Here is a 25,543-nt window from a genome sequence, read left to right as displayed (position 1 = left end):
GCAAATAAGATAGCATTCCGCTCCCATTGGCTTGCCATTTCATAGGGTGGTTAGGGCTCAGTTTTATGTGCCTGGCAGGCAGCCTAATCTACAGGTACATTTTGTGGCAAACGCATTTGACAGCTACAGAGTTTTTTTTGAAGATTTCAGTAGGGCTGTTCAGGTGCAGTAGGTCTTTGACAAAAATAAACGTTTGGGATTTAAACCCGGGAACCTTGTGGTTAACACCTTGTGTTTTTGAATGCTGGCACTGTGCAGTCATGTTCTACTAATACTGCTCAACATAATTCATTTGTGAGTTACTGTATGAGAAAGAATGTGTGTGTGTGTGTGTATGTGTGTGTTTGGGTGTGTGTGTGTGTGTTTGGGTGTGTTTGGGTGTGTGTGGGAGTGTTTGGGTGTGTTTGGGTGTGTTTGTGTGTGTGTGTGTGTGTGTTTGGGTGTGTTTGGGTGTGTGTTTGGGTGTGTGTGTGTGTGTTTGGGTGTGTTTGGGTGTGTGTTTGGGTGTGTTTGGGAGTGTGTTTGGGTGTATTTCAGAATCCTACAGTAAAAAACAAAATGGATGTCCAATAATGACTTACAATGTCCTGTTAATGTTGGTTAATGTCCTGTTAATGTTGGTTAATGTCTTGTTAATGTTGGTTAATGTCCTGTTAATGTTGGTTAATGTCCTGTTAATGTTGGTTAATGTCTTGTTAATGTTGGTTAATGTCCTGTTAATGTTGGTTAATGTCCTGTTAATGTTGGTTAATGTTGGTTAATGTATTGTTAATGTTGGTTAATGTCCTGTTAATGTTGGTTAATGTCCTGTTAATGTTGGTTAATGTCATGTTAATGTTGGTTAATGTCTTGTTAATGTTGATTAAGGTCCTATTAATGTTGGTTAATGTCCTGTTAATGTTGGTTAATGTCCTGTTAATGTTGGTTAATGTCCTGTTAATGTTGGTTAATGTCCTGTTAATGTTGGTTAATGTCTTGTTAATGTTGATTAATGTCCTGTTAATGTTGGTTAATGTCCTGTTAATGTTGGTTAATGTCCTGTTAATGTTGGTTAATGTCTTGTTAATGTTGGTTAATGTCCTGTTAATGTCCTGTTAATGTCATGTTAATGTTGGTTAATGTCTTGTTAATGTTGGTTAATGTCTTGTTAATGTTGGTTAATGTTGGTTAATGTTGGTTAATGTCCTGTTAATGTTGGTTAATGTCCTGTTAATGTTGGTTAATGTCCTGTTAATGTTGGTTAATGTCCTGTTAATGTCCTGTTAATGTCATGTTAATGTTGGTTAATGTCTTGTTAATGTTGGTTAATGTCTTGTTAATGTTGGTTAATGTTGGTTAATGTTGGTTAATGTCCTGTTAATGTTGGTTAATGTCCTGTTAATGTTGGTTAATGTCCTGTTAATGTTGGTTAATGTCCTGTTAATGTCCTGTTAATGTCGGTTAATGTCTTGTTAATGTTGGTTAATGTCTTGTAAATGTTGGTTAATGTCCTGTTAATGTTGGTTAATGTCCTGTTAATGTTGGTTAATGTCTTGTTAATGTTGGTCAATGTCTTGTTAATGTTGATTAATGTCCTGTAAATGTTGGTTAATGTCCTGTAAATGTTGTGTTAATGTCTTGTTAATGATTTATGACTTGTTGTGTTAATATTGTGTTAATGTAGTGTTCATGTTGTGTTCATGTTGTGTTCATGTTGTGCTAATGTTGTGTTAATATCGTGTTAATGTTGTGCTAATGTTGTGTTAATGTTGTGTTAATGTCATATAATAATCTAATCAAATAGACCAATTCCTCAGAGACTGTAAATGTACTAAATGGTCTTGTTGTACAATGTGTATTACTGTTTTTAATGTCTTAAAATGGCCCTTTAACCTCCTTTGTGTTGTGTATTTGCAGGGAGATGGTGAATGCATGGTTTGCTGAGCGAGTCCATTCCATCCAGCCCTCCTCTTCCTCCTCCTCGTCATCCTCCAAAGAAACCCTTCTACCCCAGAGACCCACCCAGCCCTCAGACAGCCCCTGCTTAGCCTCCTCCCTGCCCCCTTCCCTGGGCCTGAACGACAGGCGTTCCCCCTCCCCCTCCCCAGCCCCGCCCCCCAGCCCCGCTCCCAGCACCCCCACCCGCAAGATCTCTGCATCTGAGTTTGACAGGCCGCTGAGGCCCATCGTGGTCAAGGACGCGGAAGGCTCACTAACCTTCCTCTGCGACACCGAACCTGACCGAGGCGACATCCGGACACCCTTCAGAACTCAGCAGGGAGGGGTCGGGGTTGGTATCCCCACAGGGATGATGGGCGAGGTTGGCAGTGCCCGGGGGTTGGACCGCTGTGCCAGGCTGTTGGAGCTGGTGAGGGATGTGTCGAGTCACCTGGATGTGACGGCGCTGTGCCACAAGATCTTCCTGCACATCAACGAGCTGATCGCCGCGGACCGCTACTCCCTCTTCCTGGTAGGTAGTGACACCATGGACTACAATACCCACAGTGCTCTGTTTGTAGCAGGGCCACTGGGATGAGAGGAAGAAGGATTGAACAGTGGCTAGTGTATGTCATGAAACAAACCTAGGATGAAATGAGGAAGGATTAGAAAGGCGAAGTGATCATAAATCTCAAAGTATTTATGATCAGTACTCTCAAGGTACTGATGCACCGATACGACATTTTTGGCCGATACCGATATCCGATATTTGCCTTTCTCCCCCCAAAAACGATAACGATAAGCGATATTTACAATTTTAGCGGCCTTTTAAGCATTCTAGTACAGTTAAATAGTTAACACACACACATGGACGCAGCGGTCTAAGGCACTGCATCTCAGTGCATCTCATTTGGTTTGGTCAGGGTGTGAGTTGGGGTGGGTATTCTATGTTCTATTATTTGTATTTCTATGTTTGGCCGGGTAGGGTTCTCAATCAGGGACAGCTGTCTATCGTTGTCTCTGATTGGGAACCATACTTAGGTAGCCATTTTCCCCACCTGTGTTTGTGGGAAGTTGACTAGGCCGACTAGGCCGTCATTGTAAATAAGAACTTGTTGACTTGCCTAGTTAAATAAAGGTTACACACACACCATACTGACCAAAAAGTTATTTTGTTGGCATTTACGTACTTTACTGTTCAAAAGTTTGGGGTCACTTAGAAATGTCCTTGTTTTTTAAAGAAAAGCAAATTTTTTGTCAATTAAAATAACATCAAATTGATCAGAAATACAGTGTATAAATAGTTAATATTGTAAATGACTATTGTAGCTGGAAACGGCAATGGCACGTTGTGTTAGCTAATCAAAGTTTATCATTTTAAGCTTCTCCAGTTTCAACTGTTCTACCTGCGGCTATGGAACCTTGACCTGTTCACTGGACGTGCTACATTGTCCCAGGCCTACATTGTCCCAGGCCTGCTGTTTTGGACTCTCTCTCTACCGCACCTGCTGTCTCTAACTCTGAATGATCGGCTATGAAAAGCTAACTGACATTTACTCCTGAGGTGCTGACGTGTTGCACCCTCTACAACCACTGTGATTATTATTGTCTGACCCAGCTGGTCATCTATGAACATCTTGGCCATGTTCTGTTATATTCTCCACCCGATACAGCCAGAAGAGGACTGACCACCCCTCAGTGCCTGGTTCCTCTCTGGGTTTCTTCCTATGTTCCGGACTTTCTAGGGAGTTTTTCCTAGCCACCATGCTTCTAAATCTGCATTGCTTGCTGTTTGGGGATTTAGGCTGAGTTTCTGTACAACACTTTGACATCGGCTGATGTAAGAAGGGCTTTATAAATACATTTGATTGATTGAAAAAGCTAATTGATCATTAGAAAACCCTTTTGCAATTATGTTAGCACAGCTGAAAACTGTTGTTCTGATTAAAGAACCAATAAAACTGGCCTTCTTTAGACTAGTCGAGTATCTGGAGCATCAGCATTTGTGGGTTTGATTACAGGCTCAAAATGGCCAGAAACAAAGACCTTTCTTCTGAAACTCGTCAGTCTATTCTTGTTCTGAGAAATGAAGGCTATTCCATGCGAGAAATTGCCAAGAAACTGAAGATCTTTTACAACGCTGTGTACTTCTCCCTTCACAGAACAGCGCAAACTGGCTCTAACATAATAATTGAATGTGTTCATACATTTTTTACATAGTTATTACACATTGATTTCACTATGACTCGTATTTCATATGTCACAACGATTAATCGATACGTATGCTATGATGCTGGTAAAGTTGTCTTGCGCATCTACAGTTCTGGTCATTAAAAAAAGCTAACTAGCTCATGTATGCAAACAAAGTTCTTCCCAAAAACATAGCAAAACGACATAATCTGTTTCAGTAGCTATAGTTAGCTAGCTAACTATATAGCTAGGTGTCATCATCTAAAATAACGCAAATTTATAAGACAGTTCTTATTTGATTAATGGTGGTCGGACTCATCTATGTGAAGCTAGCCACAATAAGGATTAACCACAATAGTTTACTTTGCGGTTAGCCTTCAAAATAAAAGTATGTCATTGATAGTGATGCAAATGAATACAAATCGTACAATTATGCCATAATTTAAAAGATCATGCTAAACGAGGTTGGAATGCTGTTATGTAAAATCAACAAAAGACACTAATTTGTTAATTTGCCAAAAATCTGTTGAAATCACGCTGAATGTATTATACTTTAGAATTACATTGGGGACATACTTATTTCACTGTACAGCCTTACCTATGGATTGTGGATCAATGACATGGGGTATCAGTCTACTCAGTGACACCAAGAGAACATTAGCGTTGTAGCTCTTATTGCGGGACTCTGAAACAACTGTGAATTGAGCCACAGTTATTGTCAACCGATGTGTATTGAACACTATTCCTGAGGAAAAACAATACTGCGTGGATGTTTTGGAGTCTGATATCTCTGAGGAGGACGTTGGGAAACAATATCTTGGGTATTGAGTAGACTGATTGCCCATTTCATTGATCCCCAATCCTTAGGTAAAGCTTTACAGTGCAGCGTGAATGTTAATACACACAATAGGCTGACTGGGGAGGTGATTTCACACAGTCACGGTCCCGCGATAAGAGCCACAACGCTAATGTTTGCATAAACACTTCACAGTTGTGTTCTGCGGGTGTCACCGGGTAGACTGATACCCCATTTCATTACTTCACATTCCAATCTTTTTTAACATGATCTAGTCTAAATATTGCACGATTCCACCAATTGCCACCTTCTGCATCACTTTCAAGGAAGTACTTTTATTTTAAAGACAAACCGCAAATTCCATTATTGTGCCTAATTCTTATAGTGGCTAGCTTCACAACACATAGCCCGGTCCGGTCAAGCCTCACTAGCTAGATGAAGCTAACTGGCTGCTTATAACGTTAGCATTGAGCAACAGGGTTAAGTAGCTGGCTAGCTATTTATTTTCATGAACTGAAGTTCAATTTCAATAGGAGAACAACAAGTGGATACCTAGCTAATAGTTACTCACAAGGATTCCTAAATTATTGCTAAGAAGAATGAAAATGACTGCAGTTTCTACTGGTCATTGTTTTCAGGCGGGTTGTATTGGTGTTAGCTAGGTACCAAGCTAAAGCTAGCTATAACTGTGTTATTTGACATGTCAAATTAATAGCTTATTTAATACGTCATATAGTGTTAATGTCAAATAGTGTAATTTGACGTGTATATTTTTTGACACGCAAAGACAAAAACAGCATTCCATAGTATGTCGTGAAGCTAATAGCAGTGACGCCATTACTGTGTGACTCCGGTAGGGCAACATCTGAAAAATAGCGCACTTGGTAGTGTGTCCCGGTGCTCGACCAGTAGCGAAAGCCTACATCACCCACGACAGAGAACGGTTGATTGTCAAGGGAAATTAGTTCCCTTATCATGGCGTTAATGTATTTTGCCTTTGAGTTGTCTCGCGGAAATGTTTAATCTTTCAAATGACTGCTTGACATGTTGAATGCTCGATCCACACAGCAGACATTGTGGGCTAGGTTAGGAATGCTGTGTTGCACGTGTAGCGCAAAATTTTACGTGGTGTCATTACGTCATGTACCTACGTTATATTAGGTATGCACGGTAGCTTTGACATCGGTTTTTAACATTGGGGTTAAACTAGACATGTTGACATTTTTTGCTAATAAAGGCCCATTCCGATATGTTCACCGATATATTGTGCGTCCTAATTTCAAGTATATGATGCTGAATGAAGCTGCTGGAAAAGTTGGCTCCAAAGTGGACTTCCTGGTTCTTTTTGTGACCTTTTAATCTCTGTCTAATCCGTATCTGTCTAATTCAACAACCATATCAGGTAGCAAATGGACAACAAATTGACTTATCATATCATACATCATATATTATCATATCGTAGTATACACTGTGGAGACAACTTTAAAAAAGCTGTTGCAGATACACTTCCTGTAGAGTCTGGATATGTATGACATCACTTCCTTACTGTTCCTTGTCGTGTGACCCCAGGTGGGCGAAGACAGCTCCAACAGGAAGTTCCTGGTGAGCAGGCTATTTGACGTTGCCGAGGGCTCCACCCTGGAGGAGGTGTCCAATAGCTGCATCCGTCTGGAGTGGAACAAGGGCATTGTGGGTCACGTGGCGGCCACGGGACAGCCCCTCAACATCAAGAATGCCTACGAGGTGAGACGCTTTTTATTTCTCTATGTTTGATGGCCTCCATCTCTTTTGTCCTTTGGAATGGTTCATTTCACAGTCCTATTACAGTTGGTACTTACAAAGGCGTTATGTGGAAAGAAGTTGCACTTATGAAATGTTATGAAATGTTCAACAGTTTTTTTGTGTGTTTTGATGAGTCATAAAGAAACCCACAGGAAGTCATTACAGTAGGTAATTGAATTATTTCTATAACCCTATTACAATGTGCTTTCTAAGTAGACACTGTACCAAGTAAATATGAGGCTGTGAAATACAGAGTAATCCTCCATTGACCTCCTTTCTGCGGCCTCCCTTGTTTTTCTGCTGAGTGTCAGATAACACCCTGGTGGGGTTTGCGTATGTTGGATTATGATGATGAATATAATGAGGAGGTTGGTGTGTGCGTGTGTGTGTGTGTTTTGAATCAGGCCAGTATTTGTGTTGGGGAGTCTGGGTCTTTGCTGACAGAGTGCAGGACCTGAGAGTGATTGGCCAAGCATAAACCACAGAGAGGAATGGAGGGAGGGAGGGAGGGAAAGAAAAATCATTGCGAGTTGACCTTTCACTTGGAGAGAGAGAGAGAGAGAGAGAGAGAGAGAGAGAGAGAGAGAGAGAGAGAGAGAGAGAGAGAGAGAGAGAGAGAGAGAGAGAGAGAGAGAGAGAGAGAGAGAGAGAGAGAGACTTTTACATTCTGAGATTAAACAGGAAGTTGTATGTCAAAGTTCATCACTGGACTGAAGGAAACCATACGCAAGGGGACATTCTGAATTGGGTAAAAATCCATCCTCTCCTCAACTGCTCCGTCTTCCTTTCCTCTGTGACCTGGAAACCGATAAATGTTTTTTATTTCACCTTTATTTAACCAGGTAGACCAGTTGAGAACAAGTTCCCATTTACAACTGTGATCTGGCCAAGATAAAGCAAAGCAGTGCGACAGAAACTACAACACAGAGTTACACATGGGGTAACACAATAGAAAAATCTGTTTACAGTGTGTGCAAATGAAATAAGGAGGTAAGGCAATAAATAGGCCAATAGTGGCGAAGTAATTACAATTTAGCAATTTACACTGGAGTGATATATGTGCAGATGATGATGTGCAAGTAGAAAAACTGGTGTGCAAAAGAGCAGAAAAACAAATATGGGCATGAGGTAGGTAGTTGGTTGTATGGACTATTTACAGATGGGTTGTGTATAGCTGCAGCAATTGGTAAGATGCTCTGACAGCTGATAGCTGACCACTTACTGCTGAGTGGTCGAGGAGAGTGTCAATTCATTAGTAAGCTAATGGAGAAGTGGTAACTAAACTCAGCAAAAAAAGAAACGTCCTCTCACTGTCAACTGCGTTTATTTTCAGCAAACTTAACACGTTGATATTTGTATGAACATAACAAGATTCAACAACTGAGACATAAACTGAACAAGTTCCACAGACATGTGACTAACATGAATGGAATAATGTGTCCCTGAACAAAGAGGGGGTCAAAATCAAAAGTAAAAGTCAGTATCTGGTGTGGCCACCAGCTGCATTAAGTACTGCAGTGCATCTACTCCCCGTGGACTGCACCAGATTTGCCAGTTCTTGCTGTGAGATGTTAACCCACTCTTCCACCTGCAAGTTCCCGGACATCTCTGGGGGGGAATGGACCTAGCCCTCACCATCCGATCCAACAGGTCCCAGACAAACTCAATGGGATTGAGATCCAAGATCCAGGCCTCGGTGTAACGCTCATTCCTTTGACGATAAACGCTAATCCGACCATCACCCCTGGTGAGACAAAACCACGACTCATCAATGAAGAGCACTTTTTGCCTGTCTTGTCTGGTCCAGCGACGGTGGGTTTGTGCCCATAGGTGACGTTGTTGCCGGTGATGTCTGGTGAGGACCTGCCTTACAACAGGCCTACAAGCCCTCAGTCCAGCCTCTCTCAGCCTCTTGCGGACAGTCTGAACACTGATGGAGGGATTGTGCGTTCCAGGTGTAACACGGGCAGTTGTTGTTGCCATCCTGTACCTGTCCTGCAGGTGTGACGTTCGGATGTACCGATCCTGTGCAGGTGTTGTTACATGTGGTCTGCCACTGCAAGGACGATCAGCTATCCGTCCTGCCTCCCTGTAGCGCTGTCTTAGGCATCTCACAGTACGGACATTGAAATTTATTGCCCTGGCGACATCTGCAGTCCTCATGCCTCCTTGCAGCATGCCTAAGGCACATTCTCGCAGATGAGCAGGGACCCTGGGCATCTTTCTTTTGGTGTATTTCAGAGTCAGTAGAAAGGTTAGTGTCTTACCGACCGTTCCACAGGTGCATGTTCATTAATTGTTTATGGTTCATTGAACAAGCATGGGAAACAGTGTTTAAACCCTTTACAATGAAGATCTGTGAAGTTATTTGGATTTTTACGAATGATCTTTGAAAAGAGAGGGTCCTTCATATCCTCCCGGAATCTAGCGCGGAAGTGTTTAGAATTCCACCACACCCCATTTCAGTCAGCTGCTGTTTTATCAAAGGAGAAAAGCTCACATTTTATAAACTAACTAACTTCTTTCCTTTTATCTATAAGATGTCTTTCACAACTACATGTGTTTTGATCCCTTTACACATGTAAATTCCCACCCTGAGAGAGGATCGTCTAGTTTCCACGTTTCCTGTCCTGTCCTCCGCTCCTTGATTACCTTTGACCTTTTTCAAAAGCAGGGGAGGAAAGGGCGGACGAGAGGACGCCACGAGTCTAGCAAAACCAATTGAGATTCTCCCAGAGATACAAGGACACACACATACACAAGCACACACACACACACACACACACACACACACACACACACACACACACACACACACACACACACACACACACACACACACACACACACACACACAATGATCTCTCTCACACACACACTTGAAGGCCCAATGCAGTCAAAATGCAGTTTTGTGTCATTTTGTACAACTGCTGATTAAACTAAAACTGTAAAAGTGTGAAAAAATGTGATCAGTGTTATTCCTGATACACTATATATATAAAAAAAAGTATGTGGACAGTGGACACACAAGCTCACAGAACGGATCTGCCGAGCTCTGAAGTGCGTAGCGTGTAAAATTAGTCTGTCCTCGGTTGCAACACTCACTACTTAGTTCCAAACTGTCTCTGAAAGCAATGTCAGCACAAGAACTGTTAGTCGAAAGCTTCATGAAATGGGTTTCAATGGCCGAGCAGCCACACACCAGCCGAAGATCACCATGCGCGATGCCATCTGGCAGTTCGAGGGACTAATCTGGGTTTGGCGAATGCCAGGAGAACGCTACCTGCCCCAATGCATAGTGCCAAATGTAAAGTTTGATGAAGGAGGAATAATGTTCTGGGGCTGTTTTTCATGGTTCGGGCTAGGCCCCTTAGTTCTTAACACTACAGCATACAATGACATTCTAGACGATTCTGTGCTTCCAACTTTGTGTCAACAGGGGAAAGCCATTTTCTGTTTCAGCATGACAATGCCCCTGTGCACAAAGCAAGGTCCATACAGAAATGGTTTGTTGAGATCGCTGTGGAAGAACTAGACTGGGCTGCACACAGCCATGACCTAAACCCCATCGAACACCTTTGGGATGAATTGGAATGCCGACTGCGAGCCAGGCCTAATCGCCCAACATCAGTGCCCGACCTCACTAATGCTCTTGTGGCTGAATGGAAGCCAGTCCCCGCAACAATGTTCCAACATCTAGTGGAAAGCCGTCCCAGAAGAGTAGAGGCTGTTACAGCAGCAAAAGGTGGACCAACTCCATAATTATGCCCATGATCTTGGAATGAGATGTTCGATGATTAGGTGTCCACATACTTTTGGTCATGTAGTGTAGTTGCTGGTTGAAAATCAAATCTAGGGCCTCCCGGGTGGCGCAGTGGTTAAGGGCGCTGTACTGCAGTGCCAGCTGTGCCATCAGAGTCCCTGGGTTCGCGCCCAGGCTCTGTTGTAACCGGCCGTGACCGGGAGGTCCGTGGGGCGACGCACAATTGGCCTAGCGTCGTCCGGGTTAGGGAGGGCTTGGTCGGTAGGGATGTCCTTGTCTCATCACGCACCAGCGACTCCTGTGGCGGGCCGGGCGCAGTGCGCGCTAACCAAGGTTGCCAGGTGCATGGTGTTTCCTCCGACACATTGGTGCGGCTGGCTTCCGTGTTGGATGCGCGCTGTGTTAAGAAGCAGTGCGGCTGGTTGGGTTGTGTATCGGAGGACGCATGACTTTCAACCTTCGTCTCTCCCGAGCCCGTACGGGAGTTGTAGCGATGAGACAAGATAGTAGCTACTACAACAATTGGATACCACGAAATTGGGGAGAAAAGGGGTAAATAAAAAAATAAAAATAAACCGTGGAAAGCTGAAACTCCCTCCCATGCAAACCTGCTGATTAACAGCCTCTACTCTTCTGGGACGGCTTTCCACTAGATGTTGTGTGAGTTTCAGCTTTCCACGGTGACATCATTGGTTAATAGACCAATAAGAAAGAGAGTTTCAAACCTCTCTGCCAATAACAGCCAGTTTTCCGCCCCAATTCCCAGACAGTCCTAGCAAAATTCTTGCTTGAGAAACAGTTTTTTCCTAAAAATATACTTTCGCCCATTCTATTACAGTAGGGTACTTCATTGTTACCTAGAAATTATTTGATATTGATATAAAAAGTGAAATACTCATAAAAATCCTTGCTAGTTGACCTTCTTTTACTTAAGAGATAAGACACCTCAATCCTGTCAAGTCCTCCCATGACAGATGGAGTTTATTGATCTTGTTGGGTATAATGTTACAAGACAGATTACTTTCTTACTCCAATCAATAATAAAACCATCATGCCATTTCAGCCTGTCGTTACTAGGGCAGACGAAGATTATGTTGAGTTAAGCCTGATCCTGGTCAGTCATAAGTATACAGTTTAGTAAAGGTAGCATTCTATAATGATTGTAGGTCGTACTATCAGTCTATAATGATTGTAGGTTGTACTATCAGTCTATAATGATAGTACGACCTACAATCAGTCTATAATGATCTATAATGATTGTAGGTTGTACTATCAGTCTATAATGATCTATAATGAGTGTAGGTTGTAATATCAGTCTATAATGATCTATAATGATTGTACGTCGTACTATCAGTCCATAATGATTGTAGGTTGTACTATCAGTCTATAATGATCTATAATGATTGTAGGTCGTACTATCAGTCTATAATGATCTATAATGATTGTAGGTCATACTATCAGTCTATAATGATCTATAATGATTGTAGGTTGTAATATCAGTCTATAATGATCTATAATGATTGTAGGTCGTACTATCAGTCTATAATGATTGTAGGTTGTACTATCAGTCTATAATGATCTATAATGATTGTAGGTCGTACTATCAGTCTATAATGATCTATAATGATTGTAGGTCATACTATCAGTCTATAATGATCTATAATGATTGTAGGTCATACTATCAGTCTATAATGATCTATAATGATTGTAGGTTGTACTATCAGTCTATAATGATCTATAATGATTGTAGGTCGTACTATCAGTCTATAATGATTGTAGGTCGTACTATCAGTCTATAATGATTGTAGGTCGTACTATCAGTCTATAAGGATCTATAATGATTGTAGGTTGTACTATCAGTCTATAATGATTGTAGGTTGTACTATCAGTCTATAATGATCTATAATGATTGTAGGTCGTACTATCAGTCTATAATGATTGTAGGTCGTACTATCAGTCTATAATGATTGTAGGTCGTACTATCAGTCTATAATGATTGTAGGTCGTACTATCGTACTATCAGTCTATAATGATTGTAGGTTGTACTATCAGTCTATAATGATCTATAATGATTATAGGTTGAACTATCAGTCTATAATGATCTATAATGATTGTAGGTCGTACTATCAGTCTATAATGATTGTAGGTCGTACTATCAGTCTATAATGATTGTAGGTCGTACTATTAGTCTATAATGATTGTAGGTAGTACTATCAGTCTATAATGATCTATAATGATTGTAGGTCGTACTATTAGTCTATAATGATTGTAGGTCGTACTATTAGTCTATAATGATCTGTAATGATTGTAGGTCGTACTATTAGTCTATAATGATTGTAGGTCGTACTATTAGTCTATAATGATTGTAGGTCGTACTATCAGTCTATAATGATCTGTAATGATTGTAGGTCGTACTATTAGTCTATAATGATCTATAATGATTGTAGGTAGTACTATCAGTCTATAATGATCTATAATGATTGTAGGTCGTACTATTAGTCTATAATGATTGTAGGTCGTACTATTAGTCTATAATGATCTGTAATGATTGTAGGTCGTACTATTAGTCTATAATGATTGTAGGTCGTACTATTAGTCTATAATGATTGTAGGTCGTACTATCAGTCTATAATGATCTATAATGATTGTAGGTCGTACTATCAGTCTATAATGATCTATAATGATTGTAGGTCATACTATCAGTCTATAATGATCTATAATGATTGTAGGTTGTAATATCAGTCTATAATGATCTATAATGATTGTAGGTCGTACTATCAGTCTATAATGATTGTAGGTTGTACTATCAGTCTATAATGATCTATAATGATTGTAGGTCGTACTATCAGTCTATAATGATCTATAATGATTGTAGGTCATACTATCAGTCTATAATGATCTATAATGATTGTAGGTCATACTATCAGTCTATAATGATCTATAATGATTGTAGGTTGTACTATCAGTCTATAATGATCTATAATGATTGTAGGTCGTACTATCAGTCTATAATGATTGTAGGTCGTACTATCAGTCTATAATGATTGTAGGTCGTACTATCAGTCTATAAGGATCTATAATGATTGTAGGTTGTACTATCAGTCTATAATGATTGTAGGTTGTACTATCAGTCTATAATGATCTATAATGATTGTAGGTCGTACTATCAGTCTGTAATGATTGTCGGTCGTACTATCAGTCTATAATGATTGTAGGTTGTACTATCAGTCTATAATGATTGTAGGTCGTACTATCGTACTATCAGTCTATAATGATTGTAGGTCGTACTATCAGTCTATAATGATCTATAATGATTATAGGTTGAACTATCAGTCTATAATGATTGTAGGTCGTACTATCAGTCTATAATGATTGTAGGTCGTACTATCAGTCTATAATGATTGTAGGTCGTACTATTAGTCTATAATGATTGTAGGTAGTACTATCAGTCTATAATGATCTATAATGATTGTAGGTCGTACTATTAGTCTATAATGATTGTAGGTCGTACTATTAGTCTATAATGATCTGTAATGATTGTAGGTCGTACTATTAGTCTATAATGATTGTAGGTCGTACTATTAGTCTATAATGATTGTAGGTCGTACTATCAGTCTATAATGATCTATAATGATTGTAGGTCGTACTATTAGTCTATAATGATCTATAATGATTGTAGGTAGTACTATCAGTCTATAATGATCTATAATGATTGTAGGTCGTACTATTAGTCTATAATGATTGTAGGTCGTACTATTAGTCTATAATGATTGTAGGTCGTACTATTAGTCTATAATGATTGTAGGTCGTACTATTAGTCTATAATGATTGTAGGTCGTACTATCAGTCTATAATGATCTATAATGATTGTAGGTCGTACTATCAGTCTATAATGATCTATAATGATTGTAGGTCATACTATCAGTCTATAATGATCTATAATGATTGTAGGTCATACTATCAGTCTATAATGATCTATAATGATTGTAGGTTGTACTATCAGTCTATAATGATCTATAATGATTGTAGGTCGTACTATCAGTCTATAATGATTGTAGGTCGTACTATCAGTCTATAATGATTGTAGGTCGTACTATCAGTCTATAATGATCTATAATGATTGTAGGTTGTACTATCAGTCTATAATGATTGTAGGTTGTACTATCAGTCTATAATGATCTATAATGATTGTAGGTCGTACTATCAGTCTATAATGATTGTAGGTCGTACTATCAGTCTATAATGATTGTAGGTCGTACTATCGTACTATCAGTCTATAATGATTGTATGTCGTACTATTAGTCTATAATGATATGTAATGATTGTAGGTCGTACTATTAGTCTATAATGATTGTAGGTCGTACTATTAGTCTATAATGATTGTAGGTCGTACTATCAGTCTATAATGATCTATAATGATTGTAGGTCGTACTATCAGTCTATAATGATCTGTAATGATTGTAGGTCATACTATCAGTCTATAATGATTGTAGGTCGTACTATCAGTCTATAATGATTGTAGGTCGTACTATCAGTCTATAATGATTGTAGGTCGTACTATCAGTCTATAATGATCTATAATGATTGTAGGTTGTACTATCAGTCTATAATGATTGTAGGTTGTACTATCAGTCTATAATGATCTATAATGATTGTAGGTCGTACTATCGTACTATCAGTCTATAATGATTGTAGGTCGTACTATCGTACTATCAGTCTATAATGATTGTAGGTTGTACTATCAGTCTATAATGATCTATAATGATTATAGGTTGAACTATCAGTCTATAATTATCTATAATGATTGTAGGTCGTACTATCAGTCTATAATGATTTTAGGTCGTACTATCAGTCTATAATGATTGTAGGTCGTACTATTAGTCTATAATGATTGTAGGTAGTACTATCAATCTATAATGATCTATAATGATTGTAGGTCGTACTATTAGTCTATAATGATTGTATGTCGTACTATTAGTCTATAATGATCTGTAATGATTGTAGGTCGTACTATTAGTCTATAATGATTGTCGGTCGTACTATTAGTCTATAATGATTGTAGGTCGTACTATCAGTCTATAATGATCTATAATGATTGTAGGTCGTACTATCAGTCTATAATGATCTGTAAAAATTGTAGGTCATACTATCAGTCTATAATGATTGTAGGTCGTACTATCAGTCTATAATGATTGTAGGTCGTACTATCAGTCTATAATGATTGTAGGTCGTACTATTAGTCTATAATGATTGTAGGTAGTACTATCAGTCTATAATGATCTATAATGATTGTAGGTCGTACTATTAGTCTATAATGATTGTATGTCGTACTATTAGTCTATAATGATCTGTAATGATTGTAGGTCGTACTATTAGTCTATAATGATTGTAGGTCGTACTATTAGTCTATAATGATTGTAGGTCGTACTATCAGTCTATAATGATCTATAATGATTATAGGTTGAACTATCAGTCTATAATGATTGTAGGTCGTACTATCAGTCTATAATGATTGTAGGTCGTACTATCAGTCTATAATGATTGTAGGTCGTACTATTAGTCTATAATGATTGTAGGTAGTACTATCAGTCTATAATGATCTATAATGATTGTAGGTCGTACTATTAGTCTATAATGATTGTAGGTCGTACTATTAGTCTATAATGATCTGTAATGATTGTAGGTCGTACTATTAGTCTATAATGATTGTAGGTCGTACTATTAGTCTATAATGATTGTAGGTCGTACTATCAGTCTATAATGATCTATAATGATTGTAGGTCGTACTATTAGTCTATAATGATCTATAATGATTGTAGGTAGTACTATCAGTCTATAATGATCTATAATGATTGTAGGTCGTACTATTAGTCTATAATGATTGTAGGTCGTACTATTAGTCTATAATGATTGTAGGTCGTACTATTAGTCTATAATGATTGTAGGTCGTACTATTAGTCTATAATGATTGTAGGTCGTACTATCAGTCTATAATGATCTATAATGATTGTAGGTTGTACTATCAGTCTATAATGATCTATAATGATTGTAGGTCATACTATCAGTCTATAATGATCTATAATGATTGTAGGTCATACTATCAGTCTATAATGATCTATAATGATTGTAGGTTGTACTATCAGTCTATAATGATCTATAATGATTGTAGGTCGTACTATCAGTCTATAATGATTGTAGGTCGTACTATCAGTCTATAATGATTGTAGGTCGTACTATCAGTCTATAATGATCTATAATGATTGTAGGTTGTACTATCAGTCTATAATGATTGTAGGTTGTACTATCAGTCTATAATGATCTATAATGATTGTAGGTCGTACTATCAGTCTATAATGATTGTAGGTCGTACTATCAGTCTATAATGATTGTAGGTCGTACTATCGTACTATCAGTCTATAATGATTGTAGGTTGTACTATCAGTCTATAATGATCTATAATGATTGTAGGTCGTACTATCAGTCTATAATGATTGTAGGTCGTACTATCAGTCTATAATGATCTATAATGATTGTAGGTTGTACTATCAGTCTATAATGATTGTAGGTTGTACTATCAGTCTATAATGATCTATAATGATTGTAGGTCGTACTATCAGTCTATAATGATTGTAGGTCGTACTATCAGTCTATAATGATTGTAGGTCGTACTATCGTACTATCAGTCTATAATGATTGTATGTCGTACTATTAGTCTATAATGATATGTAATGATTGTAGGTCGTACTATTAGTCTATAATGATTGTAGGTCGTACTATTAGTCTATAATGATTGTAGGTCGTACTATCAGTCTATAATGATCTATAATGATTGTAGGTCGTACTATCAGTCTATAATGATCTGTAATGATTGTAGGTCATACTATCAGTCTATAATGATTGTAGGTCGTACTATCAGTCTATAATGATTGTAGGTCGTACTATCAGTCTATAATGATTGTAGGTCGTACTATCAGTCTATAATGATCTATAATGATTGTAGGTTGTACTATCAGTCTATAATGATTGTAGGTTGTACTATCAGTCTATAATGATCTATAATGATTGTAGGTCGTACTATCAGTCTATAATGATTGTAGGTCGTACTATCAGTCTATAATGATTGTAGGTCGTACTATCAGTCTATAATGATTGTAGGTCGTACTATCAGTCTATAATGATTGTAGGTCGTTCTATCAGTCTATAATGATTGTAGGTCGTACTATCGTACTATCAGTCTATAATGATTGTAGGTTGTACTATCAGTCTATAATGATCTATAATGATTATAGGTTGAACTATCAGTCTATAATGATCTATAATGATTGTAGGTCGTACTATCAGTCTATAATGATTGTAGGTCGTACTATCAGTCTATAATGATTGTAGGTCGTACTATTAGTCTATAATGATTGTAGGTAGTACTATCAATCTATAATGATCTATAATGATAGTAGGTCGTACTATTAGTCTATAATGATTGTATGTCGTACTATTAGTCTATAATGATCTGTAATGATTGTAGGTCGTACTATTAGTCTATAATGATTGTAGGTCGTACTATTAGTCTATAATGATTGTAGGTCGTACTATCAGTCTATAATGATCTATAATGATTGTAGGTCGTACTATCAGTCTATAATGATCTGTAAAAATTGTAGGTCATACTATCAGTCTATAATGATTGTAGGTCGTACTATCAGTCTATAATGATTGTAGGTCGTACTATTAGTCTATAATGATTGTAGGTAGTACTATCAGTCTATAATGATCTATAATGATTGTAGGTCGTACTATTAGTCTATAATGATTGTATGTCGTATTATTAGTCTATAATGATCTGTAATGATTGTAGGTCGTACTATTAGTCTATAATGATTGTAGGTCGTACTATTAGTCTATAATGATTGTAGGTCGTACTATCAGTCTATAATGATCTGTAATGATTGTAGGTCATACTATCAGTCTATAATGATTGTAGGTCGTACTATCAGTCTATAATGATTGTAGGTCGTACTATCAGTCTATAATGATTGTAGGTCGTACTATCAGTCTATAATAATTGTAGGTCGTACTATCAGTCTCTGCCCAGTTACAATGCCTTGAGTCCTGGAGAACAGGCTGGATTTTAACCTATGATCCCCATTGTGATGTTGCTGCACTGGGCCCACAACTTGAGCGCAGATTTTCAGGTCTGCTGACTGCAGATTTCCATGATTCTGTTTGTGTGTGCTATTGGCGGCCATTGTTTTCCATTTCTATCTAACTATCTTTATTCTCAGACACAATTAGACCATGCCAGTACATATACAGTACATACCTCCGGTCCTGTGTGCGCAGTCCGTGAGCCCTCTCAATAGGAGATGGAATCTTCCCTATGGACTACCCAGTAGGTTCCCAGCTGTGTCAATTGGTGGAGAGGGAGATGAAAGCTTACACATTGACACACATTGACACACACACATATACATGCGCAAGCACACACACTCACTTACACAAACACGCACACGCGTGCACCCGTCCACACACACACACACACACACAGTCAGATGCCCTTCTAGTGGAATTATGTCTTTGAAAGAGAAAGCAGATGTTTGAGAGAGAGAAAGGCAGAGATTGTGCCAAATTCTCTAGAATGGCGTTGGAGGTGGCTTATGGTAGAGAAATGAATATTAAATTCTCTGGAAACAGCTCTGGTGGACATTGCTGCAGTCAGCATGCCAACTGCACGCTCCCTCAACACTTGAGATATCTGTGGCATTGTGTTGTGTGACAAAACTGCACATTTTAGAGTTGCCTTTTATTGTCCCCAGCACAAGGTGCACCTGTGTAATGATAATGCTGTTTAATTAGTTTGTTGAAATGCCACACCTGTCAGGTAGATGGATTATCTTGGCAAATGAGAAATTCTCACCAGCAGGGATGAAAACAAAGTTGTGCAAAATATTTGAAAGGAATAAGCTTTTTGTGTATTTCTGGGATCTTTTTATTTCAGCTCATGAAACCCGGGGACCAACACTTTACGTGTTGCGTTTATATTTGTATTTTTGTTCAGTGTATTTAGCACGTACCGTTTAGTAAAAAGTAAACAGTATGCCTCGGCCACAACGCAGTAGCGTCTCCTGATTGGCTGAGTAGGAGGGGCGGGGCCAAGTGAGGATGGATTTTTACAAATTCAACAGACATGCATCTCATTAACCTGCCTGATAATATCTCATTTTCAATTCTACATATTTGTCTAAACTCTGAATAGAATATAAATGGAGTTATAGGCCTGCTTAGACTGTTTATAGGCAGACTATGATATTAGACCTACACCGTAGTAGACCATACAGCCCATCTACCCTATTTAAAACGGAAAAGATGAATTGGTTCCATTTAAACATATGTATTCATGAAATCAAAGTGCTGTGACATGTATAAATAAAATCAAATAGCCTAGTACACACATCACAACTTTTAAAATGCTCAAATCAAAAGGCTATTGCACAGGAAAACGTGGACAGTCAGGTGCATGGTACATTCAGAACTGCTGGACAGTAACATAATAAACTAAAGCACTGATCACAGAGGGAACGAGATCAGAATGACTCCTGAGGCTTGATCCATTAATTATATCATTAAATAGGTAACCACGCCTACAAAACTAAGACAATCCATATGTTCAAATCAAAAGGCCTGATTAACATGACATCACTATCGCAGCCACATCCGAGTCCCCCGTGCCGACACGTTCAGAAATCAAAAAATGGTATTTAGTTTAAAAGCGCTGACGAAGGCGATGAGAACAAGAAACCATTTTCAGTGAGAAACCAGAAATCCAATTTGGGTAAAAAAAAAAAAATGTTTACGAGTTTAAAAGACATTCAAACATGTAGCCTACAATACTAATGCTAATTTTAAGGAGAGCAAAAAACGACAGCCTACATTTAAACACCACCGCAGAAGCTTCGCTGTTCGGCATGTTCCAAATGAAGAAGCCTAGTTTGGTTGTTTGGAGAACAATGGCCTATCACCCGCAGCCCACCTCTTCCAATGCATTGTGGAAACGTGTGAATCGAATTATACTAGATGAAGAGCCGAAATCAGTAGAACATCCTGGCATTTAAACCATACTCAATTTTTGATATATATATATATATATATGTAAACTGGGTGGTTTGAGCCCTGAATGCTGATTGGCTGACAGCCGTGATATATCAGACCATATACCATGGGTATGACAAAACATGTATTTTTACTGATCTAATTACGTTGGTAACTAGTTTACAATAGCAATAAGGCACCTCTGGGGTTTGTGGTATATGGCCAATATACCACAGCTAAGGGCTGTATCCAGGCACTCTGTGTTGTGTCGTGTTTAAGAACAGCCCTTAACCTGGTATATTGGCCATATACCATACCCCCTAGTGCCTTATTGCTCAAATATACATACACATATACATATATATATATATATATACTTACATATATGAGATTGTGTTCTTACTGATACATGCATATGTTTGTCTAATCACGTTTCATGTCATATGACATCACATCGTTTACCTTACGCCTGATTAGCTGCTACACAATCATTTGATTGCCGGCCAACAGTGTTCTGACTAATGACAATGACTTTATTGGTGATCTTTCTAGCACTTGATTCTGATGAAGTGTTTTCCTCAACAGGGGCCGAGACTGGAGCAGAGAGAGGGAGATAGAAATAGATCAATTAGAAGAGGCAGAGAGAGAAAGAGACAAAAAGGGGCCTAGACTGGAGCAGAGAGAGGGAGATAGAAATAGATCAATTAGAAGAGGCAGAGAGAGAAAGAGACAAAAAGGGGCCTAGACTGGAGCAGAGAGAGGGAGATAGAAATAGATCAATTAGAAGAGGCAGAGAGAGAAAGAGACAAAAAGGGGCCTAGACTGGAGCAGAGAGAGGGAGATAGAAATAGATCAATTAGAAGAGGCAGAGAGAGAAAGAGACAAAAAGGGGCCTAGACTGGAGCAGAGAGAGGGAGCTAGAAATAGATCAATTAGAAGAGGCAGAGAGAGAAAGAGACAAAAAGGGGCCTAGACTGGAGCAGAGAGAGGGAGCTAGAAATAGATCAATTAGAAGAGGCAGAGAGAGAAAAAGGGAGAGAGTAACTTCACTTTAACGCATCTGTATCCAATTAGTTTGTTCATCTGGAACGGACAAGGAGGAAGGAGGGGTGTGTGTCCATATATATGCGTCCATGTGTGTGTGTGTGCTACCAAAACAAACCACCAGCTGGGTCCATAGAACCTGATACGGGACCAGTGTTATGTTTGTAGAAACAGACAGCTTTCAGGAAGTGCATCTGCGTCACTCTGCGTAGTGGTAGCTCCTACCTAGGGAGACCCCTAGCTCTCTGATTGGCTCGTTAAAGCCCCAGTTAGGGCGGTTGGGATGGCGTTCAAATCTAAACTGGGATCAAAATTCCCCTCTGGATGGTTGGAGTGGCGCAGCCCTCTGTAGGGAAAGAGATTGGCAACCTCACGGGCCAGACCCATTACAGGGGAAGCTTTCTTATCAATACCCATAAAGTGTTGTCTTTACAACTGTGGTGACTTTTAGTTAAACCATATCTATCACCGTTGGAAGAACTGACTCGTCATGTTGACTCCAAGATACAACTGTTACCAAAAGCCATTATTAGCAAAAAACAAAACTTGATCTTGTTAAAATATCATCAGACATATAAATGACTTTATAATTCAAATAAACAAAGCAGGTTATTATTTGTGTGCTTCCACAGATTTGGTAAAATGTGATAGATGTAAAATGTGTCAGTGTTTGTTACAGATGTAGGATCTTAATTTGATTGTAGTGTATTTATTCAAGGTTTAAAAAGGCTTCTAATGTTTAAAACCTGATTTGCCCTAATTAAAAATGTATCAACCCCTACAAACATGACTATCACTTATAATCCACGTAATAATCCACATAATAATCCACATTTCCAGTTGCTGCAGGATTATTTTCCTGCTGTAGCAAACTGGATTTAATTAAGATTAAGTTCAAAATGAATTTCAAATCCCGGGTGAGGACATGTTGAATATTAATGACTGTATAAATGAACATGCACAATGTCATCATGTATGTCAACATGTGTCAATTATTAAATTGAGAACATTGTATGTTAAAAGCAGCGTGTGTGTAACTAGTTCCACAGACTTTTTTAGGTAAAATGCCCAAATAATAATTTCTAGTTGAATTAACAAATGAGAATTTGAGCCTCTGTTTTCTGAAATCGGAACCAAGTTTGGGCCAACGTTTTTTGTTTTGTTCAGGCAACACTTCGATCGAGAAGTAAAACAAAAAAGGCAAAACAGTTTCTTAATAATAATTAGTTTTAACAATTAAATGTAGTTTTACAGTGTAGTGCAATATATAGGGAATAGGGTGCCATTTGGGACAGCTGCTGTCTAAACCAATCTGGGGAACCAGATCAGGGGTCTCACAGTAAAGGGAAAATGTAGTGGTTATTCCTTTATGTTGACTCAATTGTCTAGAATGTCCATGTGTTTTTGGGGCCGTGTTCACAATGTGTCTCAGAGCATTTGAAATGCTCATGAATAAGAGAGGAGGGGGTCTGATCCTGGATCAGCACTCTTACTTAGAGATGCTTTGCGAGTACATGTCTGGTAATGTTAGTGGTCATATCCTTCCACAGGACCCCAGGTTCAATGCAGAGGTGGATCAGATCACAGGCTATAAGACGCAGAGTATCCTGTGTATGCCCATCAAGAACCACAGAGAAGAGGTAAGACACAATACAGTGCATACAAGATACAGTACTCAGCTACTCAGAACGAATTATAGAGAGCAGGTAAGACACCATAGACAGGTGAACACATTTCAGCTCTCCAACACTAACATGTAGAGGGGATTACAGACCATAGATATCTCACAACACTAGCTACATACTTAGACAAAAAGGTGCTATCTAGAATTTAAAACGGCTATTCTGCTGTCCTCATAGGTGAACCCTTTAAAGGACCCTTTTTGGTTCCAGGTAGAACCCTTTTAGGGGTCTACATGGGGACAGCCGGAGAACCCTTTTGGAACCCTTTTTTCTAAAAGTGTAGATTGTACCCATATTGAACAATTTCAAGATGCACATGGAGTTATTTTCAGAGTTTACAATAGAGCAATTGAGGTCAAAGAGAAATAATGTAATCTAATTGTTTTTTATTCTGTTCTGTTCTTTATAGTTGTGGTTGCATTTTGATGGATGCTCTCCCTGCTCTCTTTCCCCTCTCCTCTCTCTTCTACCTCTCCTCTCTCTTCCCCTTCTCCTATCTCTTCCCCCTCTCCTCTTTCTTCTCCATCTCCTCTCTCTTCCCCCTCTCCTCTTCTCCCTCTCCTCTCTTCTCCCTCTCCTCTCTCTTCTACCTCTCCTCTCTCTTCCCCCTCTCCTCTCTTCCCCCTCTCTCTTCTCCCTCTCCTCTCTTCCCCCTCTCTCTTTCCCCTCTCCTCTCTCTTCCCCCTCTCCTTCCTCTTCCCCCTCTCCTCTCTATTTCTCCTCTCTCTTCCCCTTCCCCTCTCTTTCGCCTCCCAGGTGGTAGGAGTGGCACAGGCCATCAACAAGAAGTGTGGAGAGAATGGGACTTTCACTGAACAGGATGAAAAGGTACTGGGAGAAAGACACTGCACTCCTTGAAAAAAGGTTCCTCATAGAACCAAAAAGGGTTATATCACTTGCTTCATAAATGGAACCTCTAAAAGTTCTATATAGAACCTTTTTATATGGTTCTTTGATCAGAACCCCAAGGGAACCCCACTGAACCAAAATTGGTTCCATATAGAACCCTGTATGGTGCCATGTTTGAACTATGGCTGCTAATAATACATTAGAATACATCATTTTGTCTAATAATATAATTTAATAAATAATTAAATAATGGACAAAAGAATGCCAGGCACACCAGTTTGTGTCAAGAATTGCAATGCTGCTGGGTTTTTCACACTCAACAGTTTCCTCTGTGTATCAAGACTGGTCCACCACCCAAAGGACATCCAGCCAACTGTGGGAAGCATTGGAGTCCAAGTCGTGCATTCTAAGAGCATTAAGTCCAAGTCATGCATTCTAAGAGCATTAAGTCCAAGTCGTGCATTCTAAGAGCATTAAGTCCAAGTTGTGCATTCTAAGAGCATTAAGTCCAAGTCATGCATTCTAAGAGCATTAAGTCCAAGTCGTGCATTCTAAGAGCATTAAGTCCAAGTCATGCATTCTAAGAGCATTAAGTCCAAGTCGTGCATTCTAAGAGCATTAAGTCCAAGTCGTGCATTCTAAGAGCATTAAGTCCAAGTCGTGCATTCTAAGAGCATTAAGTCCAAGTCGTGCATTCTAAGAGCATTAAGTCCAAGTTGTGCATTCTAAGAGCATTAAGTCCAAGTCGTGCATTCTAAGAGCATTAAGTCCAAGTCGTGCATTCTAAGAGCATTAAGTCCAAGTCGTGCATTCTAAGAGCATTAAGTCCAAGTCGTGCATTCTAAGAGCATTAAGTCCAAGTCGTGCATTCTAGGAGCATTAAGTCCAAGTCATGCATTCTAAGCGCATTAAGTCCAAGTCGTGCATTCTAAGAGCATTAAGTCCAAGTTGTGCATTCTAAGAGTATTAAGTCCAAGTTGTGCATTCTAAGAGCATTAAGTCCAAGTTGTGCATTCTAAGAGCATTAAGTCCAAGTTGTGCATTCTAAGCGCATTAAGTCCAAGTTGTGCATTCTAAGCGCATTAAGTCCAAGTTGTGCATTCTAAGAGCATTAAGTCCAAGTCGTGCATTCTAAGAGCATTAAGTCCAAGTCGTGCATTCTAAGAGCATTAAGTCCAAGTCATGCATTCTAAGAGCATTAAGTCCAAGTTGTGCATTCTAAGAGTATTAAGTCCAAGTTGTGCATTCTAAGAGCATTAAGTCCAAGTCGTGCATTCTAAGAGCATTAAGTCCAAGTTGTGCATTCTAAGAGCATTAAGTCCAAGTTGTGCATTCTAAGAGCATTAAGTCCAAGTAGTGCATTCTAAGAGCATTAAGTCCAAGTCGTGCATTCTAAGAGCATTAAGTCCAAGTCGTGCATTCTAAGAGCATTAAGTC

At 39.0% G+C, this 25,543-nt stretch overlaps 1 protein-coding gene across 4 annotated transcripts in view; it reads left to right on the top strand.

Annotated features, from left to right (window-relative positions):
- The window catches only part of LOC110500730 (cGMP-specific 3',5'-cyclic phosphodiesterase), a 111,534-nt gene that overhangs the window by 33,079 nt on the left and 52,912 nt on the right, over positions 1–25,543 (top strand). For all 4 annotated transcript variants that reach the window (XR_005038647.1, XM_036958213.1, XM_036958212.1 and 1 more), the window contains exons 2-5: positions 1,897–2,449; positions 6,473–6,646; positions 23,126–23,215; positions 24,014–24,085. Coding sequence is in view for 3 of the 4 variants with exons in the window: in XM_036958212.1 (XP_036814107.1) it covers positions 1,897–2,449; positions 6,473–6,646; positions 23,126–23,215; positions 24,014–24,085 (889 nt within the window). In the remaining variant the exon portion in view is untranslated. The remainder of the gene's footprint in view (positions 1–1,896; positions 2,450–6,472; positions 6,647–23,125; positions 23,216–24,013; positions 24,086–25,543) is intronic.

The sequence above is a fragment of the Oncorhynchus mykiss genome, chromosome 21, assembly GCF_013265735.2.
Source record: "Oncorhynchus mykiss isolate Arlee chromosome 21, USDA_OmykA_1.1, whole genome shotgun sequence".
Lineage (NCBI taxonomy): Eukaryota > Metazoa > Chordata > Actinopteri > Salmoniformes > Salmonidae > Oncorhynchus > Oncorhynchus mykiss.
This window is presented reverse-complemented; position numbering and strand designations above follow the sequence as displayed.